Raw genomic sequence first — 18525 nt, 5'->3', positions numbered from 1 at the left:
AATAAACCTTTTTATCATGAAACGAAGTTTGTGTTTATAAAAATAAGTCTTGAATGTTTTATACTTGCGTCTGTAAACTGTTTAAACTGTTAAATCTGATATTGGTAAATTTGGTAGACTGTTCTTTAACGTCACCACAGTAAGAATATAATTTGGTATTTAAGAAATATTACATAAGTCAAGTTATGTTATGTGACGTGTACAGTGACAGATCTCCGATAAAAGTTGTCTCAGTATATTCCAGGAAACAAATTGCAAGATCACCAATGCGATCATTAATCCACAACACAGTACTTTCAGTTTACAGTAAAAATATCGTCAACATAACAAATATGACACCGAGTCTATAAGAACTCAAGTGCTATAAAATGCTATAAAATAGGATCTAGTGGTCTGTTGAACCCGCCCCGACGGTTCATATATTGTCTGTACTTTCGTTTCGGTACTTTGTGTGTCCCTGATGCGTTGCAGGATCCATCTACGTGTTTATTCTGCGAAAAGATGATTTTAACTTTAATGTTAAATAAATAGCCTGCCGTTGGAAAGATTATGATTATAAGAATAAAATTGTAAAAATCTTTTCGGATCTTGTAAAATAAAATATGCAGCCACATGATTAAAGTAGAATTTCAAAATGGGAATAAGACAGGAACCTTGGAAGTATCGAAATTGCTGAAGCCCATGAGTTTAGCCATCTGTTCGTCTTCTAGATTAGTATCGTCTTCCAGAGCTGCAGCTAATACAGGGTCATCGTCATCTTCTTCTGCAGAACAGAGGTATTAAATATGGTGTGGTGTGGAGTGTGGTGTGGTGTAGAGTGTGGATTACCAAGCTGTACTCGCATGATAACACTGTACTAATGAGTAACAAATATATCATATTATAACACTACTGAGTAACAAATAGTATAAGAAGTATAAGACGTTGGCAGTCAAATGTTAGAGGTGAAGGCTATTCTTTACATCGTACACACATGACACATATTCAATTATGTCAATGTATGGACCATTCCCCGCAATAACGTGAAATGTATCACTGGTGAGAAACCAAAGAAGAAAACAAACCTGGATTCGGTACCACCCGAGGTATCCTGGTCAACTTCTTCAGGGTATTAACATAACTATCAACTGCTGAGTCGAATGTTGGGCCTGGTTCTTCCTTCTTCCTGGGTTTCTCTCTTTCTCTTTCTCTGCCCTTTTCCGGGATTACCGGACTACGATCACGTGTTTCTCGGCCAGCTCTTCGTGGACTGGGAGTGAGAGTTGATTTAGTTGTCTACCCTAATGTCTACCCTAATGTCTACCCTAATTTCTACCCTTAATGTTCGGGCTTTTAGGAAACACCGCTGTTTTCAAGAGCGTGAATAGGACAGTTTGGTTTGGTAGTGAAGCGACCAAATCAAAAGTAAATCGAATGATGTTCGGTTAACTTTCCTACGGAAGTCGATTATCCAAACGTTTAAAGTAATTTAATTGTTTAGATGAATTCATAATTATATAAACGATCGAGCTTTGGCATGCTGCTGCTTTTCAAGAAATCATTAAATTTTATTATCATAATAAAGGAACGAAAGGTTGATTTTCGGCCGAACATAATTATCCGAATAAAAACGAAACTTAGTAAACTAAATAAGCTACATCTTGCTTATTGGACGAACTGACCATTTGCATTGCTAGATTAAAAGCCATGTATAAGAACCGGTTTTAAATAATTAATATTAAGCTACTGATCGACTAATTACCTTCTAGTTCTCTCCCTTCGAGGAGACCTCCTGGGACTCCGACTTCTTTTTCGGGGACTTCTAGACCGTCTTGGTGACCTTCTGGACTTTTTATATCGGGCAGGCGGGGACGGGCTGTGACTTTTCTTCTTTTCTCGGTCTAGGCAAAAACAATTTATTGGGAGGTAGGACTTGAGTTAGGACTTAATGATACACACGTGTATATATAATGCTAAAAGTGTTAGTTAACACTTTTAGCATATTAAACACTTTGATTGTTGTTAACTGTACAGTACTGAGTGTACAGTGTATAGCTGGCATAAAATAAATGAGTAAACAAAGAAAATCTGCACAAAGTGTACAATTTGACTTGCATTCAGGAATATGCCCACCCCTAATATAACTTACTTTTCACTCGAGTTCGACCAAATTCGTCTACTTCTTCATCACTCATCAGATCTAAAAAGGTGCTTGGTTACCTTGGTTACTAGCTTGGTTACCTTGACATTTATAACTTTCGAACATAGCAGCGTTAAACATTATAATAGATAAATGATTTGACAACATCAGCTTCAATGAAATTGGAGTAACGATAACTGATGTTAACATGATTTAATTGGCCAGCTGATTGATTCAATTGAAGAGACAATGAGTTAAACGATGTGTTACATCCCTTACATGATTAAAAACTATAGATGTTATTTATTGAATAAACAAATTTGGCAATATAGTGAAATTTACAACTAGCCCACAGATATGTGAGCTATAACATTAACACTCGGGTTTATTGCTGACAAAGGGCACGTGTTTTAGCTTTAGTTGGCACCTGATATCTGAGACACAATTACAGAGTTACAAAACATAGACGATACTGGCTCTCAATTTGTGTCTTGTCTGTTTAAATAATTAACTATCAATATATCATCTTCTTCACTTAGTCTACTAGTATCCACAATACAGATACTGCTCCATTACATTCAAGTCTAATTCGATGAAATTAAAATTCTAACTTAACCGCAGGTGTGGCACACTTGCAAATGTATATTCTGTAACGTTACTCCTTAAAATTAAAATATTGCTCTGTTTGTCGAACCCTAAAAATGTCAAAAACCATTAAAATATGAAATTATTACAAATATATAAATAATCTGATTTCAAGGAATAAAATGTCGAATGCCTGATAGATCAAGCCTCCAATATCAAGGAAACTTGGACAACATCTTTAAACAAACTGGTGGACACAGTTCATGTGAGATCATAGATTGAGTAGCTGTGTTGTTACACTTCTTGTATTATAAACAGGCTGAGTCAGAGAGCAGCTTGTTGTGAGCCTAACTCTTCTGGCTCTGATGTCAGTAAAGATTTTATTTCCTCTTCCTCTTCGAGTGATATGTCCTGAAATAAAAGGGTCAATTTACTCACTGAAATTCTGAGATTGATGATCAGTATTGAGTAATATTTTGAAATCACTACATTTTCTAGTGATGCCATATATCATCATAATGACTTACCAATTTTTCCGAAAACGAAGCTTTTGATTTTAGGACAATGAGTTGACGTTCGGCCTCTTCAGCACGTTTGGTAGTTTCTGTCAGTGATATATTCAGCTCTTCAATCTTTTCTGAAAGAACAATTATTAATATGATTAATAATAATACAACTAAGATGTAAGATGCTTAATGCTTAAATGAAATCATTCTCATAGTAAACTCATGATATAGGGTGGCCCATGATAGTCTACACATCCTTATCTCTTAAAATTGTTACAGGTCGCTGAGATCTTGCTAATTATTTTAAAAACAAAAAGTGGCATAACTTATGTTCTGATAAATATTTTTTCTTCTAAATTTCACAGAATGTTAATAACAAGTAGATGAACCTTTGTGGCAAGTTTTGTGTGATTGAGAGCTTCACTGAGCTTATTTGACCAATTAAGCCCCTGAGCGAGCTAGCTTGAATTTCTCACCCAGAACTGTTTACATTGGTTAATAGAAACCACCAAAAAAAATCCTGGGTAAAAAAATTAAAAAACCACCGATTTATTTATGTTTTACCAATTCTATTCACCACGATGCATCGCACATTCCATTCTCTACACTGCTGTACAGTGTACATCCTATATTTTAACTGCAGATAACTGATAAGGACTATCACAGATGATCCTTCCTGCTTGTTTATATCGTTCTGCTCACTTGCCTTAACAAATTTAAAATTATAGCTGGATGATTAGCCTACAATTTTATCGATTTTACAAACGGTGGTTTGAAATAGGTTTACAGCAGGTCAGCCGATTCCCATGAGATGAGTAAATAAACTTGAAAAGAAAACAAACGATAACGTAGATTTCCGGTCGATAATCCATAATCTTATGAATTCTCATGGGAATTTTACGATAGCAGGGATAGATTTCCCCCTTAAAAGTCGCAACAATTTATTAACCATTAACGATCATCTCATCATGCCTCTACTAACTCTCCAGCAACGGATATTTATTGTTTCTGAATCCAAGGATACCCCCTTCGCAGCTCTTATCCAACTGTTCATAGCGAAATTCCCTGGAATCACTCCCCCTACTAGGAAAGCAGTCTACAACCTTAAGAAGAAATTTATAGAACATGGAGTTGTCACCAACCGACAAAAGGATGCATCTGGTCCACCATCTACGGGAGTGACCTTTGAGAACACTGTGGCTGTAGTAGGATCTGTGGCAGACCACCCCAGGCAATCGACCAGAAGACGTTCGGCCAATCTTGGCATACCTAGGACGACTTTGCAACGCATTCTGAGGACTGAACTGAAACTGTACCCTTATCGCTGGACAGTTCACCACACTCTGCAGCTTCAGGATCCACCAGTTAGTATAGAGTACGCTTTGCTGACTGGTTGCTTCTGAAAGATTCCACAAACGAGGACTTTATCGGAAACATCTGGTGGACCGACGAAGCCAAGTTCTGCCTCCACGGTTCCGTCAACAGCCACAACGCAATACACTGGGGCAGCCAGAGACCTGACAGCGTGCAGCAGAGACCTACTCAGAACTCTCCAAAGCTGAACGTCTGGTGTGCGATCTCTTCTCACGGAATCATCGGACCATACTTCTTCAAGGATGCAGCTGGTGCCACTGTAACTGTGAACGGAGATCGCTAGGTCTACAGATGTTGCAGAGCTTCTTCATACCAGAACTCTTCAACTTCTGTGCACACCACGACCTGGATCCGTCTCTCATGAGCTTTATGCAGGACGGGGCGAGAGTGCACATCCCCAACCGCATTATTGATTACCTCGGTGACCAGTTTGGGAGCATGACGATCGGAGAGAAACTTGCTCAACACTGGCCAGCCCGCTCTCCTGACCTCACTCCTTGCGACTTCTTCCTGTGGGGATGGTTGAAGGATAAGGTCTACGAGAGTCTACCCATCCCCAACCTTGCTGCTTTAGAAGTTGTCATTCGTGACAACTTGCGGAACATCCCCATCACTCACTGCCAGAACTCCTGTTTATCAGTAGCCAAGAGGATGGACGTCCTGAAGAGCCGAGGCGGTGGTCACATTGAGCACCTTCTCTAAACGGTGATTTTAATCGCCAACACAAACGGTGATTTTAATCGCCAACACGGCGGGCAATGGATGAACCTTCTCGTGGTGCCTGTCGAGAAACGCAATTCAATTGATTTCAGTATCGATAAAATTGTAGGCTAATCATCCAGCTATAATTTTAAATTTGTTAAGGCAAGTGAGCAGAACGATATAAACAAGCAGGAAGGATCATCTGTGATAGTCCTTATCAGTTAAAATATAGGATGTACACTGTACAGCAGTGTAGAGAATGGAATGTGCGATGCATCGTGGTGAATAGAATTGGTAAAACATAAATAAATCGGTGGTTTTTTAATTTTTTTACCCAGGATTTTTTTTGGTGGTTTCTATTAACCAATGTAAACAGTTCTGGGTGAGAAATTAACGCTAGCACACTCAGGAGCTAATTTTTTCAGACAAGCTCAGACTCACACAAAACTTAGCACGAAGTTGTGTCTAATTATGATTGACATTCTCTAAAAATTTGAAGCAAAAATATTAATCAGAACGTAAGTTATGGCGCTTTTCTATTCTGAAATAAAATAATTAGCAAGATCTCAGCGACCTGTAACAATTTTAAGAGATAAGGATGTGTAGACTATCATGGGCCACCCTGTATAACTGCAACACAGATCTATTTAAATTTTATCAAGCAGTAACATTAAATCGTTTTAAGACAAAATATCAAAAAATGAGCAGTAAATGGTGTCCACTTACGATATAGCTCTTCATTTTCGTCTATGGTAATTTCCAAAGCCTCTCTGCGCTGTTCAGCTAAGCCTTCAAAATAAGTCTCATTTAACGGTCCACCAGTCAAGGCAGAAATCATTTCCTCAGCAGCATTATCCGATGTACCACAGCTTACTTCTGAGTAGTGTATTTCGGTCTGAGTACTTTTACTTGTTCTTATTTTTGGTGGTGCTGACTTTATGCTTTCTTTCATCATTAACCCACGTTTGGAAACATTTGATCGGTTGGTAATGGTTGTCAGGGGAGCACGACTTGTCATCTTCACATTTTCTTTGTTGGCATTATCACTCATTTCAGAACTAAAAAGCAGTGTTATGGTTAAAGACAAGTGAAAATTAACAACATATAAAATGACAAAATAAAGGCTTGGATATATATCTTTCTTGGGTATATTTTAAATTTCAAATGATGTTAACTTTAAAAGAATTTATCAATAATAACTTTAAAAGTTGATCTGATGAGACCCAAAAACGTAATACGGTTATAAAATACAGTTGAGTTGCATGTAAATTATCCCTTTACAGGTCTTTTCCTGTGAAGATACAAATACATCAGAACAGTCTCGATACACATCACCAATGAAATTGTATCAAAGATTAGATGATGGAGAAATAAAAATTCAATGCAAACATAATTATAAATCGATTCTTTAACCTTCTTATTCCACCTTGCGCATAATAGTCACACCATATCATGTGCTTTAACTTATTAACAATTGATATTAATGATAAAAATTTGCATAATTCAAATTCTAAGCAAGAAATGATAGAAAATTATCAGAACTAATCAAGCTCATTGTTTAGGGAATTTAAACATATTACCAAATCCAGAAACACTATTACTATTCCCATTAGCAAACAAGTCATTGATCATATTGTCTGAAAACTGTGTCCCGTAGTGAGAAGAATGAGAAGGGGTCTGAGATGGATGGAAGGGCGTCAACATGGGCGAGAGATGGGTGGGAGTTTGCGAGGGATGTCCTGGAGTTTGCAGGGATGAGGGAAAAGGCAATTCCTCTTCCTCTTCATCTTCACTACTACTCATAGCAAACATAAGTTTATTTTTTCTGCTTTCCTCACGAATTGATTCCTCATATTGCTCAATATTGTCTCTATATTTCTCAAAATATTTCTCCCTTTCCTCTTGAGGCAAAGCATTCCAGTCTTTCGCTAGTTGTCTAGTGATTTCGTTTCTTGCATCAAACATACCTGCAGGCTGTTCCCGAATTAATTTTTTGACAGAGTCTCTGTTTTCCTTACAGTACAAAAAGAAGGCATTTGGGGGTTTCTTCATTTGAGCTTTAGCGTCTAAAAGTGGTTCTGATATGGCACCAGGATAAGCTATTTTCTCCCAAACTGAAGGGCAATGTAGTCCAAAATCATCACCATGATTTTTCAGAACATGCACAAAATAATTGTTGTGCTTAGAAACACGTCGGGTATTCTTGTTTAAACGTTTTATCTTCGCATGATACAATTTATTACTTTGCAAGACTTGATAAGCATACTCTAAGATTTTCAGATATTTGTTCCTCCAGAACTCATTGGCAACATCGTCACAGTTACTCATCTTGCTTTGTAAAACAATTACATTCTACAACCACATGCTGCAATAAATTGTATTAAGAAACCAAGACTCAAACTGAATTTACGATGAACAAAAATCGGACCAATATCAACTGTTATGAAATATATTATTCGAATTATCACAATCATTAATACTATCATGTCAGCAATGTATACTGTTGTGCTGCTTCTCATTACTATCTAATTCTTAACTTCAACTTCAATTTCTCGAGTGGAAATAAACGAAAGTGAAAGGGGAACAAAGAACCCAAGAAGAGTTAGCAATTCAATATGTTTTTTAAGTACACTCCAGTTGAGTTAAAAGGGACATCCTGTATGCTGTAAGATGGAATAGGACGTTTGGCCAGGGAAAATTTTCAACAGAAATACACAGATCGCAAAACACCTGTCTACTATCATGAGGGTCCAACACATCGTGGACGTTCAAGTTTAAGGAGTGGTGGTTTGTATAAATTGTAAACGAAGGTTGCAGGTTCGAGACCCACAATATGCCATCAATCCGATCCCTAGCACCAAGGGTGAAAGGACTTCATCGGATATATGCAGACCTAAAGATAACTCAGCCGAGCCACCGGAAAATTGCGAATGAAGATGAAAATTCAAACTGGCATAGCCAGAAAATTCCCCTCCAATACACATCTTTAGTGTTTAAAGAAGGTCCTGTTACATTCAGCATCATTAGCTCCAGCTGATCCTTTGATGATCCACATCTTTCTTTTATTTAGATGATCAAAATTTGGTTGGACTGACACATTATCAATGGCAGGACCTAGGTTACAGGACCAGGCCAGTTTTAGCTTTTTGCTGTATTATATAATTTAATAACAATGTTATTCGGCATTTCAGCTGATAGTGCAAAAATGAATTATAAAATCTATATGGATTATAGATTTCATGATGATTGTTCAACAATAATAACAGCTTTTATTAAACATGAACCTAATCAGCGTTTTGTTTATTGTTTAGTACCAATCACAAAGGACTATGCTCACCAAAAAGTTAACGCATTAAAGTGTCATTCAGAAGCTTCTTCAAGTTTCGGAGCTCAAAGCATGATAATGCACGGCGCAATCGCAAATTGGAAATAAAGCGACAACTTCCAAACATGTGTTACTCAAGTCATGTTATTTGACGCGCAATTTTCTCTGCAGGCATTTGTTTTATTTCATATTTCCATTTTGCATATATGTGAAACTTCTTCTTTTGATTGGTCGGCGTCGACTGTAAGCCTTCCTTGCGGTGGCTTTCACAACGCGTCCCCATTCTCCAACTCCTGCTGCTGGAGAGAGAGACTCCCAAATTATATACCATAAATATATTATACATAGATATCGACAACAGACTCCGAGAGTCTTGAAGTTCTGTTACCACCGCCCCTGGTGCAACCCCTTACGGGTTAACGATGGGGAGACAGGGACTTCCAGGGACGGTATATGTGAAACTTAATTAACAATGTGTATTAATTTCGGAAAATAACCATCGACACGTTTCATTTTTGGCAGGAGTTTGTTATTTTAACAGTTTTAAATTGGCTTAAGCAGCTGCACGATATTTTGAATTTTAAACTAAAGCTAAATTACTGCTCCGCGCGCGTAAACATTTAAAAAAAATTTCCCGGAGATCTACACGTACTTAACAATTGCTTTAACCAGAGCCCTTTTGCTTGCAGTAGCGCGCGTCTCATGCAGCTATGTCATATGTGAAATTTAGCAAGTTAATTGTAAATTTTTAATGTAAAAATTAAATCATAGACCAGCAAGCCAAGTGACAAATGATAAATAATTTTAATTTTGAAAATTTTTGATTTACTTGCATATTTCAGGTTATATCCAAAAAATTGAAAATTGATAAATTATAAAATAGACATTTAAATTTTAAAAGGCGCGCACTATATTTCTGAAAGATTTATATTTCCTTGAAACCTCATCACTCATATCAAGCAGAAATATTGATGATAAATATGATTAATCGACATGACTGGTGCCATCCAAAGCCCTTGGGCTTCCAAAAACACATGGTTAGGTGAAACTTAAGCTTACTATGTAGTTTTAATTTGAATATGTACATTGCACGACAATAAAAAACGTTTTTTTGACACATTGCAAATTTATAATTGCAAATAAATGAAATTATTTTTTATGTTTCATAACACAAGCATTTAAAATTTATTGACACCGTCAAAAGGGCGTTTAAAATGATTGTAAAGCTAAATAAATCATTCGAATCAATTCAAAAGCTATCATTAAATAGTTCTTGACACCTTTTGTATTAGTCATTTGGTTTGAAAATTTGAATTTCTAATGAAAAATTAAATTTCGTTTGGTTTGATTTCATTTTCAAATCACATAAGTGACACTAGCATTAATTTGTTTTTAAAAATACAACAATTTATTTTATCATTACTGTTTTATTTTGATAAGCAGAGCATATCTTTAAAAGGGGAAAATTCTTGTAGGTTTACAACCTACCAGGACGCGCGCCGAGTTGGACTCGTCCAATATATGGAACAGATATTTTACGAGTATCACCCGTTAAGAAAATTCCAGAGAAACAAACTTTAGAGGTCGCAACGTGAGACAACGTCGTTATGCCCCTATTAAAGCCGAGAGGGGAAATTACTAAAAATTAGTAGTTAAAATAGTAGATATAGAGTCTAGACGTAAGCTTAGAGCCTGTACATCAAACTTCCAATAAGCTGTATTTATATTACAAAGATCATGGATCTCGTAGTATAGTAGTTAATATCTTTAAAAAGGTATAAAAAGGGGAGCTCTCACTCAGAACCATCGGTGTATGAAATCATACTGGTTAAGATATAATGTCTTCTAAGATGCTTAGTTAGAGCTTTTCCTTACAGTACTACATGAACCATTATAGTCCTATCAACCACTGGGGGTATGGGAAGGGAAGCTAATAAGTTCTTCAAGAAATTAGCGGATAAACTTTCTAGGAAATCAGGCCAACGATATAGTGAAGCAATGACATTTATTAGGAAGAGAGTAAGATTTGACCTTTTGAGAACAACAGTCATAGCTCTTAGAGGAGAGAGAGGGTTAAAAAGTAGTAGTGCAGTAAAAATAGCAGAATTAGATATTAATTTGGAGCCAGTTCTTTAAACTGGCTTACTTATACTACTTAAAGGGTGTTTATAAATTTTATTTAGTTTTCTATTGAATTTATATTGAATTTTTATATAGGGTAATTGTTATATTATGTGTATATTGTTTGAATTATATTTTAAACATGAACCATTATCCGTCCCTATACTCCATGTATCGGTACCCTGTACTCCATGTATCGGTAAACAATCAATTAATTTCATTTAAGTTTAGTATTGTAAATAGTTAATTTGACGAAGGGAATACGTCTATTTTACCCTGAGTTATGTTTTAGTTCAATCTTGACACAATTTTAAAATTATAATTTAATTATTTTATATATATGTATTGTCCATAACTAGGGTGGCCTGCTAACAGAACCATGATCTGCCTTGATTCATCCTTCAGCACAGAGAAAAGCTCCTTTTTTTATACATTATGATTACAGAGGATCTGATATTTAGATATATATTGCTGTGCTGTAAAAATTGACTTTATTTATTTATTTATTTATTAATTTCATGCTCAAATCATTATACATGGTTGCAATGAGTAAAACCCCGTCTTTCCCTGACAAGAAAACTGTCCTTAGGAGGTACATTCCAATTTTGGATGGTGTTAGATAATCAGAGTATTGCTCTTTTTTCTTTATGATTGAGATGAATTTTCGAGTAGTATATAGTTTGTTTAGGATGGTGTGTGACAGTAACGAGTCCGCATGGCAGTGAAAGCAGCCAGTAAGTTTATCGCCTCGACAAAGATCGCTGGATACCTTCTTTGTGCAACTTTTTCCATCATTGCTAGTACGACACTCAATTTTGGGACATGGAATGTTTGTGGTCTCTCCACCACTCACAGGCAACATCTTGTTGCAGAGGACATCGACAGATACGATTTAGATATTTTGGCCTTACAAGAAACCAAAACTCGTGAATTCTTGGAAACAACACTTCCCGGTCATCATAGACTGTTTCTGTTTGACCAGAAGCAGGGTAGACATGGAGGTCTTGGTTTTGTTGTTAACAAGCGTTTTATGGACAGTGTTTTATCGCATCATCAGATCAGTGACAGAGTCATTTACATGGACGTTAAACTAAAGCCCAATTGGGTAAACAAACCACCTTGTTATATCAAAATTATTAATTGTTACAGTCCTACTAATCCAAAATCAGTCCAGAACCCTCAACTAGCTGATCAATTTTATGGTGAGCTTCTTGAGGCTATCAGTGTTCCTGCTCGATTTGAAGTATGGATGTTAGGTGACTTCAATGCCAAGTTAGGCAAGCGTTCACTTGTTGATGAAGAAAATGGTTTACAGCAGCACATAGGTAGGCATGGTGTTGGTAGAAGGAACGAGAATGGAGAGAGATTGTTACATTTTCTGGCAGCAAATGGCTTATTTGCTACCAATACTTCATTCTCCCACAGCAGCAGGCATATAACTACACGCACTGGATGGATAAGAGACCAATCCACCCGAAAGAGTAAACCATACTTCTCACAGATAGACTATATACTTTGCAAGTCCAGGAGCAAAGCACTACTGACTGATGCAAGGTCATATGCGGGAACTAAGCACCGCAGTGACCACAAGCTTGTAGTTGCAAAAGCAGATTTTTCCCTGCGTTATAGTTTCTACAGGAAGAAGAGGACTACTCAGAAGGATTTCAACACAACCACTCTTGTAGGTAGCATTGCAGCGCAACAACAGTTTAAATCTGCACTTACTGATAATATCAACCGACTAGTATCTGAACCTGACTATTCTTCTAATGATACTTGTCAACAGTTCGGTAAACTAGTTAAAAGTGTTGAGACTGCTGCTATCTCCACTGTGGGTCTACGCGAGCCACAGCGAAAGAGACACCACTCTTCTGATAGTGAAGTTGTTGAAATGTCAGAGGAAAGAAAACGATTGCTACAACTTCTGAATAATAATGAATACAGAGACAGAAAGGACTTGAGATCAAAAATTAACAAACTCTCAAATGACATTAAGAAGCGACTGAATACTCTCAGAATAGAAGTTGCAAACAGTCTTGCAGACTCTATCAATAATACAGACGATGGCCGTAAAATGTTTGAAGCTGTCCGGCAACTATCAGGTAACAAGAAATCAGACTCCATCTCTGTTTTTAACGACAACAATCAACTGGTAGATAATGAGAGTGACAAAGCTGACATTATACGCAACTATTTTGAGCAACACTACACAGGACCAGACAGTGAACCTCCACTTGAGCCGTTTGTTGGCAGTCCTCAGCCACTAAACAATCCCATCACATCCTTTGAAGTGGAACAAGCTGCCAAAAAGCTAAGAAATGGTAAGGCTGTTGGTCCTGATGGTATTCCTAACGAATTCCTTAAACACTCCCCACCTATTTTCTATTCTACATTTGCACAGCTGACCAATCAATCATTTGAACGTCATGAACATGTACCTTCATTCACTGAAGGATTCCTTACCCCACTGCAAAAACCTGGTAAGCCACGTGGACCTTTAAAAAGTCTGCGCCCTCTTTGTCTTTTAAACGGCACCAGGAAGATATTGTCCATGATAGTCCTTAGACGCATTCAAAGACAAGTTTCTCAGTACACAGGACCTTGGCAAAATGCCTACAAGCCTGGCCATAGCTGTGCAAATATTGTTTGGACACAACGGATCCTAGTTTCAGTTGTGAAGGAGAAACGCTGGTCTCTACACAAAATGGGTATTGATATGTCATCTGCATTCGACACCATTAAGAGATCAGTCTTGCTAGAACTTCTTGCTGATGCTGGATGTAGTGAAGACGACATCCGACTGGTAAGGTACCTACTCTCATGTACCAAACTGAAGATTAAAGTGAGGTCTACCGTATCAGGGGAGTTCATTGTCACGATAGGTGCGTTCCAAGATGATAGTTTGTCTGGAAACCTTTTCACCCTGTATTTGGCTGGCGCACTTTATCACCTTCGTGCCTTTATGTCTTATCTAAGACCCAACCCTCCGTTTGCTGAAAACCTGCTACCTCTTGAGTGGGAGTACGCAGACGACGCAGACTTCACAGACGAGGATAAAAAGAATTTGGAGTCCATGTTACCAATATGCAAGGAGATATTGGAGGAGTGGAATCTGTTTGTCAACGAATCAAAAACAGAGTTCACACATATCTATCTGGCCGAGAAGAACGAAGTTGATGACAAAGGAGAGCCACTTCGAGGAAGAGAGCCCTGGAGATCATCTATCTCACTTGGTTCCAAATTGTGCAGCAACGAGGACATAAAAAGACGATGTATTCTGGCAAATCTTGCTTTCCAAACCTACAAGAAAGTTTGGGAACAAGGTAAACGCATACCTCTTAAGACCAGACTTAAGATCTACGAAGCCCAGGTGGTCTCCGTCTTAATGTATAATTGTAGCTGCTGGGCTGCTTCAAAGCAGCTACTGAGTAAACTGGATATTTGCCACAGAAAGCATCTGAGGCAAATCATCAGAATGACTTACCCTAATATAATCAAAAACGACACCCTTTACAAGAGATGTGAAGTGGTTCCACTCAGTGAGCGTGTTGCATGTGCACGATGGAGGATGCTCGGACATGTCCTTCGCAGTGATAACAACTCACCTGCACAGCTTGCATTACACTTTGCAGTAGAGAGTCAGAGTACTAAAAAGGGTAGAGTAGGCAGACACCAGTCGAACTTGCTTAAGACTATTAAATTTGATTTAGGTAGTAGGAACATTCCATTTGTAAATACAGACGATTTGTACAATTTAAGACTTTAAGCCTCTGATAGAGCGGGATGGAAGAAGTTGTTATAGCTTGTGTATCAGTATTTATTTTTTTCTGGCTACTTATCAGATCTTTAGGATGTTCATTTATGTTCTATTTTTGATTTGAATAAAGTTATATAATAATATAGTTTGTAGGTTTATAACCTACCAAGACGCGCGCCTAGTTGTAACAAATATTCTATGAGTATCACCGTTAATATATAGTAAAAAGAGTATTTTACATAGCATGTCTAATTTTCATGAGTTTATTATCGGATGTTCAAGTTTAACTATGTTTATTATGATATTATTATTCATTGTAATATGGCAATAAAATTTAAATTTTGTTTTACTTAAAATTTTGTTTTATTTTACTTATCAGCAATTTTATTAGCAGCATCTTGAGGGGTCCTGTGTGTAGCATTCAATGCCTATTCCACCAAAAGTTGAGAAAATTAAGGGAGTGAAGGTACTTTTCTCTACTTAAATTACTCTTGAGTTGTAGGCAGCCTTTTTTGTTCTTTCATGCTGTCTGTATCTAAGATCTCAATTACGACAATCATTCAGCATAATTGACTGTAGGCTGTTGGGGATCATCCTGTAGCTGGGGGATGTCTGATTGATGAGATGGGTACTCTTCCATACAGCTGTTGAGGATTTCGACTTGAAATCTTCAATTCAACGCTCTGCCAACAACGCTGGCAGAGCAGTACCTATGTGGTGATCTTCTCTCTCTCTCTCTGTTTTGGTCAACGGTTTCTGGCCTCCTAGTGAAGAGGGAGGCCTTCTCGCCGTGCCCACAGAGTGTGACTCCTGCTAGCCACACTCCAGGACTCCCTAAGTATATACAAAAACATAGAATAATAGATATCATCGCAACAGACCTCTGGAGTCTCGAAGCTGTTACTACCTTGCTCAGAGCAAACCCACTTCAGATATTCTTCTTTGGCGGGCAGGCGAGGGACTTCCGAGCATGGTCCACACCTGAATATGTGTCACTATCTGAGATAGTCCTGTGTGGGTCTAGTGTATGATTGTTTATGAACCTTGGTGTATGTCCTAGATGCTTATCCAAATAGATCGTCTCTGTCAAACCTTGTTGACTGTTCCACGAATTTGATAATGTGGTCGAGTTTACTATAGATGAGTTCCTCAATTGTTAGGATGGGTTTACTAAATATCCTCATTCTAGTTGTCATCAGCTGGATGCATTCACATAGGAAGTGTTGTGATGTTTTTGCTTCCCCTGGGCAGTGTTCGCAGTCTTGTGTTTCGAAATTGGAGTTGTTTGCTACCGTCTGGAAGTATGCTAGTGGGCTGTGTCCTGATAGTAGCCATGTTAGCCATCTGATGTGAGTACCTGTGATGTTAATTTTCTTGTACCTGTTTTTGTTGAGGAAAAATGTTAGTGTGGTTTTTCCTTTATCACTGAGTGCCACCTGTTTATACTTCTTGATATGGAGAATGAAGAGGTAATCTTTTATTTGGGTGTTGATTATAGTTCTTTACCGTATACTCCTTCATGTCCTGGAACAAAGTTCTACTCGATGAGAAAACCTAGCGAGTTGAGTTGGTCTGAGATGTTCAGAACGAACCTGGAGTTAAAATTGGTGCTGTTAAGCGCTTTAAATGCAGCCTGGGAATCTGAGAGGAATTTATGATTGATTGAGATCCTAAGTTATCATTAGTCCAGATACTTGCCATGTATAACGCAAATAGCGGGTACGATTTCCTCAATGAACCTGAAGAAGGAATATCTGTCCTGAATTGATACCATGTAACGTCGAGCTTAAAAATGAATCAAAAGTTCGAGTAAATCGTTAAACGTTGTATGTCCTATTTGCATCCCCTAAGCATTGCATTGATGTTTATTCCTGGTCCGGTTAGCTTTGCGTCTCAGAACTAAAGAGGTCCACTATGCTTTAATGAGCTAAGCTGTCCACCAGGGTACTGTAGATCTAAGGGTTCCCCGTGTAATGGGGCAGGCTGTGATAAAGCATCTCTGCAGGATGTCCGAGATGAACTGATTCGAGTGTTGAGAACTTTCGCTGTAGAAACTGAATAGAACCAGTAAGGATGGCAGTCAAACTCTGCTGCTACTAGATGATTGTAGAGCGTCCAGTCACACTTCAATAAAGAGTGTGGCAAAGCTAACCCGGTCCCCTGAAAAGTGGTTACTGGAGGAAGAAGTGCCAGGAATTCTCGTTATCAGTGTGTCCTCGTAGTCAGAGTTGAAATCCCTAATTCTGTCTTATCACGAGCCTGTGTCTAGCCTGTGTCAGCCCTTACGCATTAGCTGTCTTAACTGAAAAGACCTGAAAAGTGGTTACTGGAGGGAGAAGTGCCAAGACTACTCATTATCAGTGTGTCCTTGTAGTCAGGATGAGCGAATTGAAATCCCTAGCTCTGTGGTGGGTGACTTCGATGGGACCTGAAAGCTGAAAGAGAATTTCCTGGTGAATTAATAGCTCTTAGAGCTAGGTATCTGTGTCTAACGTATCGTCATTTGTGTGTGTACTATCTTGTAACCTGATATCTGAAAGAGAAATTTCCTGGTGCTTGGTAGCTGTTATTGTTGACTTCCTGGTTCCCATGGGAACTTTGAGTTGGCAAGTCCCAACCTTAGTACTCAACAAGAGAGCACACCACCCGTTAGTGCCAACCAGGCCACACCACGTGGAGGTTCGGAGAGGATTTCGTGACCCATGTGGTGATCTTATTGAAGGATTTAAGGTTATAAGTGGCAGATTATGGGGTGTGTTTGTTTGGAATGAGCAGATTTGGTCTAAATTTAGTTTTAGAAAGAGTGCTGCTAAAGTAAGGAATCTCCAGAGTTCATTTTTTCCAGAGAGAGTTGACGTCTAAAAGTATTGTAAATTAACGTTATTTTTGGAATGTTTCGAATGAAGTATTGCCTGATTTTGATCCAAAATTTAGATCATTGTCAATATACTAATACAAGCTAACGTAGCAGATTTTTATTTTAGATAATGAGTTAAAAATCGATTGTTATTTTGAACACACAAATAGTTTTGTTAACGAAATCTGTCTTATCCCAGCATGGCATTTAGAAGCATCGCTGCACGCTCCGCTGCTCTTTGCAGAAGAGCTTTGGCTACTGAAGCCTCCGGCACTACCTTTCCTTTGACATTTGGTAGCCCTTACAATGCAGTACATGACAACGCTCTTGTAAAACAGGTTGACCTGCCTTCAACAACCGGTAAATATGAGATATTACCATATAAAATAAGTATTGCCCCAGTATTTGAAGTTTTTATTATGTGATCCTATGATTTTTAACTGAAAAATTGAATATTATTTCAAGACTCAAATACTGTCACACATGTTCAATGTTCATGTTATTCATTTTGCAGGTCACTTTGGAATCCTGCCTTACCACGTTCCAACTATTGCTATTCTCATCCCTGGTACAATCTCCATTACTAATGAAGCTGGTGATGTAGCTAAGTACTTTGTTAGCAGTGGAACTGCTACAATTCACCCTGACTCCTCCGTCCAGATCCTTGCTGAAGAGATCTGTGCTGTTGCTGATATCGACGATGGTGCCGTGCGAGCTGGTCTTGAGGCAGCCCAGGGCAAGCTTTCTTCTGCATCCAGCGAGGCTGACAAAGCTGCGGCGCAGATTGAGATTGAGGTTTATCAAAGTATGATATCTGCCGCATAAACTGTTCTGAGTCAAGTTGGTTAAGTTATTATATGATTTAATGATACACTAGTGGATGCTATAATTTTGAATAATCTGAGTATGACAAGATTTCTAAAGTTGCTACTGTCTTTTATTGATTTCACGAATTGTTTACAATGAAATTGTATTTTACTTGCATTGATCATTACAGCATTTATATATGTTATATAATATCTCAAGTCAATTGTCAATTAATATCTGCAAATTATTCATATTTCTGATTGTTAAAGTTATAATAATAATGTTCCATTAATAAGACAGGTAACATGCAATATGCAGGCATGGTATGTTGTGATGTGACCTGACAGCTTGAAACACAGAGAAGACTTAGCG

The 18525-nt window shown here is 37.9% G+C and overlaps 5 protein-coding genes across 5 annotated transcripts in view; 2 read left to right on the top strand and 3 right to left on the bottom strand.

Annotated features, from left to right (window-relative positions):
• The window catches only part of LOC134822730 (phosphatidate phosphatase LPIN1-like), a 582707-nt gene that overhangs the window by 71571 nt on the left and 492611 nt on the right, over positions 1 to 18525 (bottom strand).
• LOC134822734 (nucleoside diphosphate kinase 7-like) overlaps positions 1 to 18525 on the top strand; it is a 37135-nt gene that overhangs the window by 11764 nt on the left and 6846 nt on the right. The gene's annotated exons all lie outside the window — the stretch shown is intronic.
• Positions 1 to 18525, top strand: part of LOC134822729 (IQ domain-containing protein H-like) — a 34300-nt gene that overhangs the window by 11764 nt on the left and 4011 nt on the right. The window contains exon 2 of the mRNA XM_063833954.1: positions 18472 to 18525. The gene's annotated coding sequence lies outside the window, so the exon portion shown is untranslated. The remainder of the gene's footprint in view (positions 1 to 18471) is intronic.
• On the bottom strand, positions 47 to 6355 carry LOC134822745 (U4/U6.U5 small nuclear ribonucleoprotein 27 kDa protein-like). The gene is made up of 7 exons (XM_063833984.1): positions 6013 to 6355; positions 3232 to 3341; positions 2129 to 3115; positions 1742 to 1880; positions 1065 to 1249; positions 654 to 763; positions 47 to 491 (listed from the first exon to the last, which is right to left on the bottom strand). The coding sequence occupies exons 3-7, from the start codon at positions 2172 to 2174 to the stop codon at positions 372 to 374; spliced, it is 600 nt and encodes a 199-aa protein (XP_063690054.1). The 5' UTR covers positions 2175 to 3115; positions 3232 to 3341; positions 6013 to 6355; the 3' UTR covers positions 47 to 371.
• On the bottom strand, positions 6472 to 7691 carry LOC134822747 (uncharacterized). The gene has a single exon (XM_063833987.1). It carries the CDS (start codon positions 7612 to 7614, stop codon positions 6838 to 6840), a length of 777 nt encoding a protein of 258 aa, XP_063690057.1. The 5' UTR covers positions 7615 to 7691; the 3' UTR covers positions 6472 to 6837.

Source organism: Bolinopsis microptera, chromosome 11 (genome assembly GCF_026151205.1).
Source record: "Bolinopsis microptera isolate Bmic1 chromosome 11, MBARI_Bmic_1.0, whole genome shotgun sequence".
Taxonomy (NCBI): domain Eukaryota; kingdom Metazoa; phylum Ctenophora; class Tentaculata; order Lobata; family Bolinopsidae; genus Bolinopsis; species Bolinopsis microptera.
The sequence above is the reverse complement of the archived record's forward strand: the minus strand, read 5'-3'. Positions and strand labels throughout refer to the sequence as shown.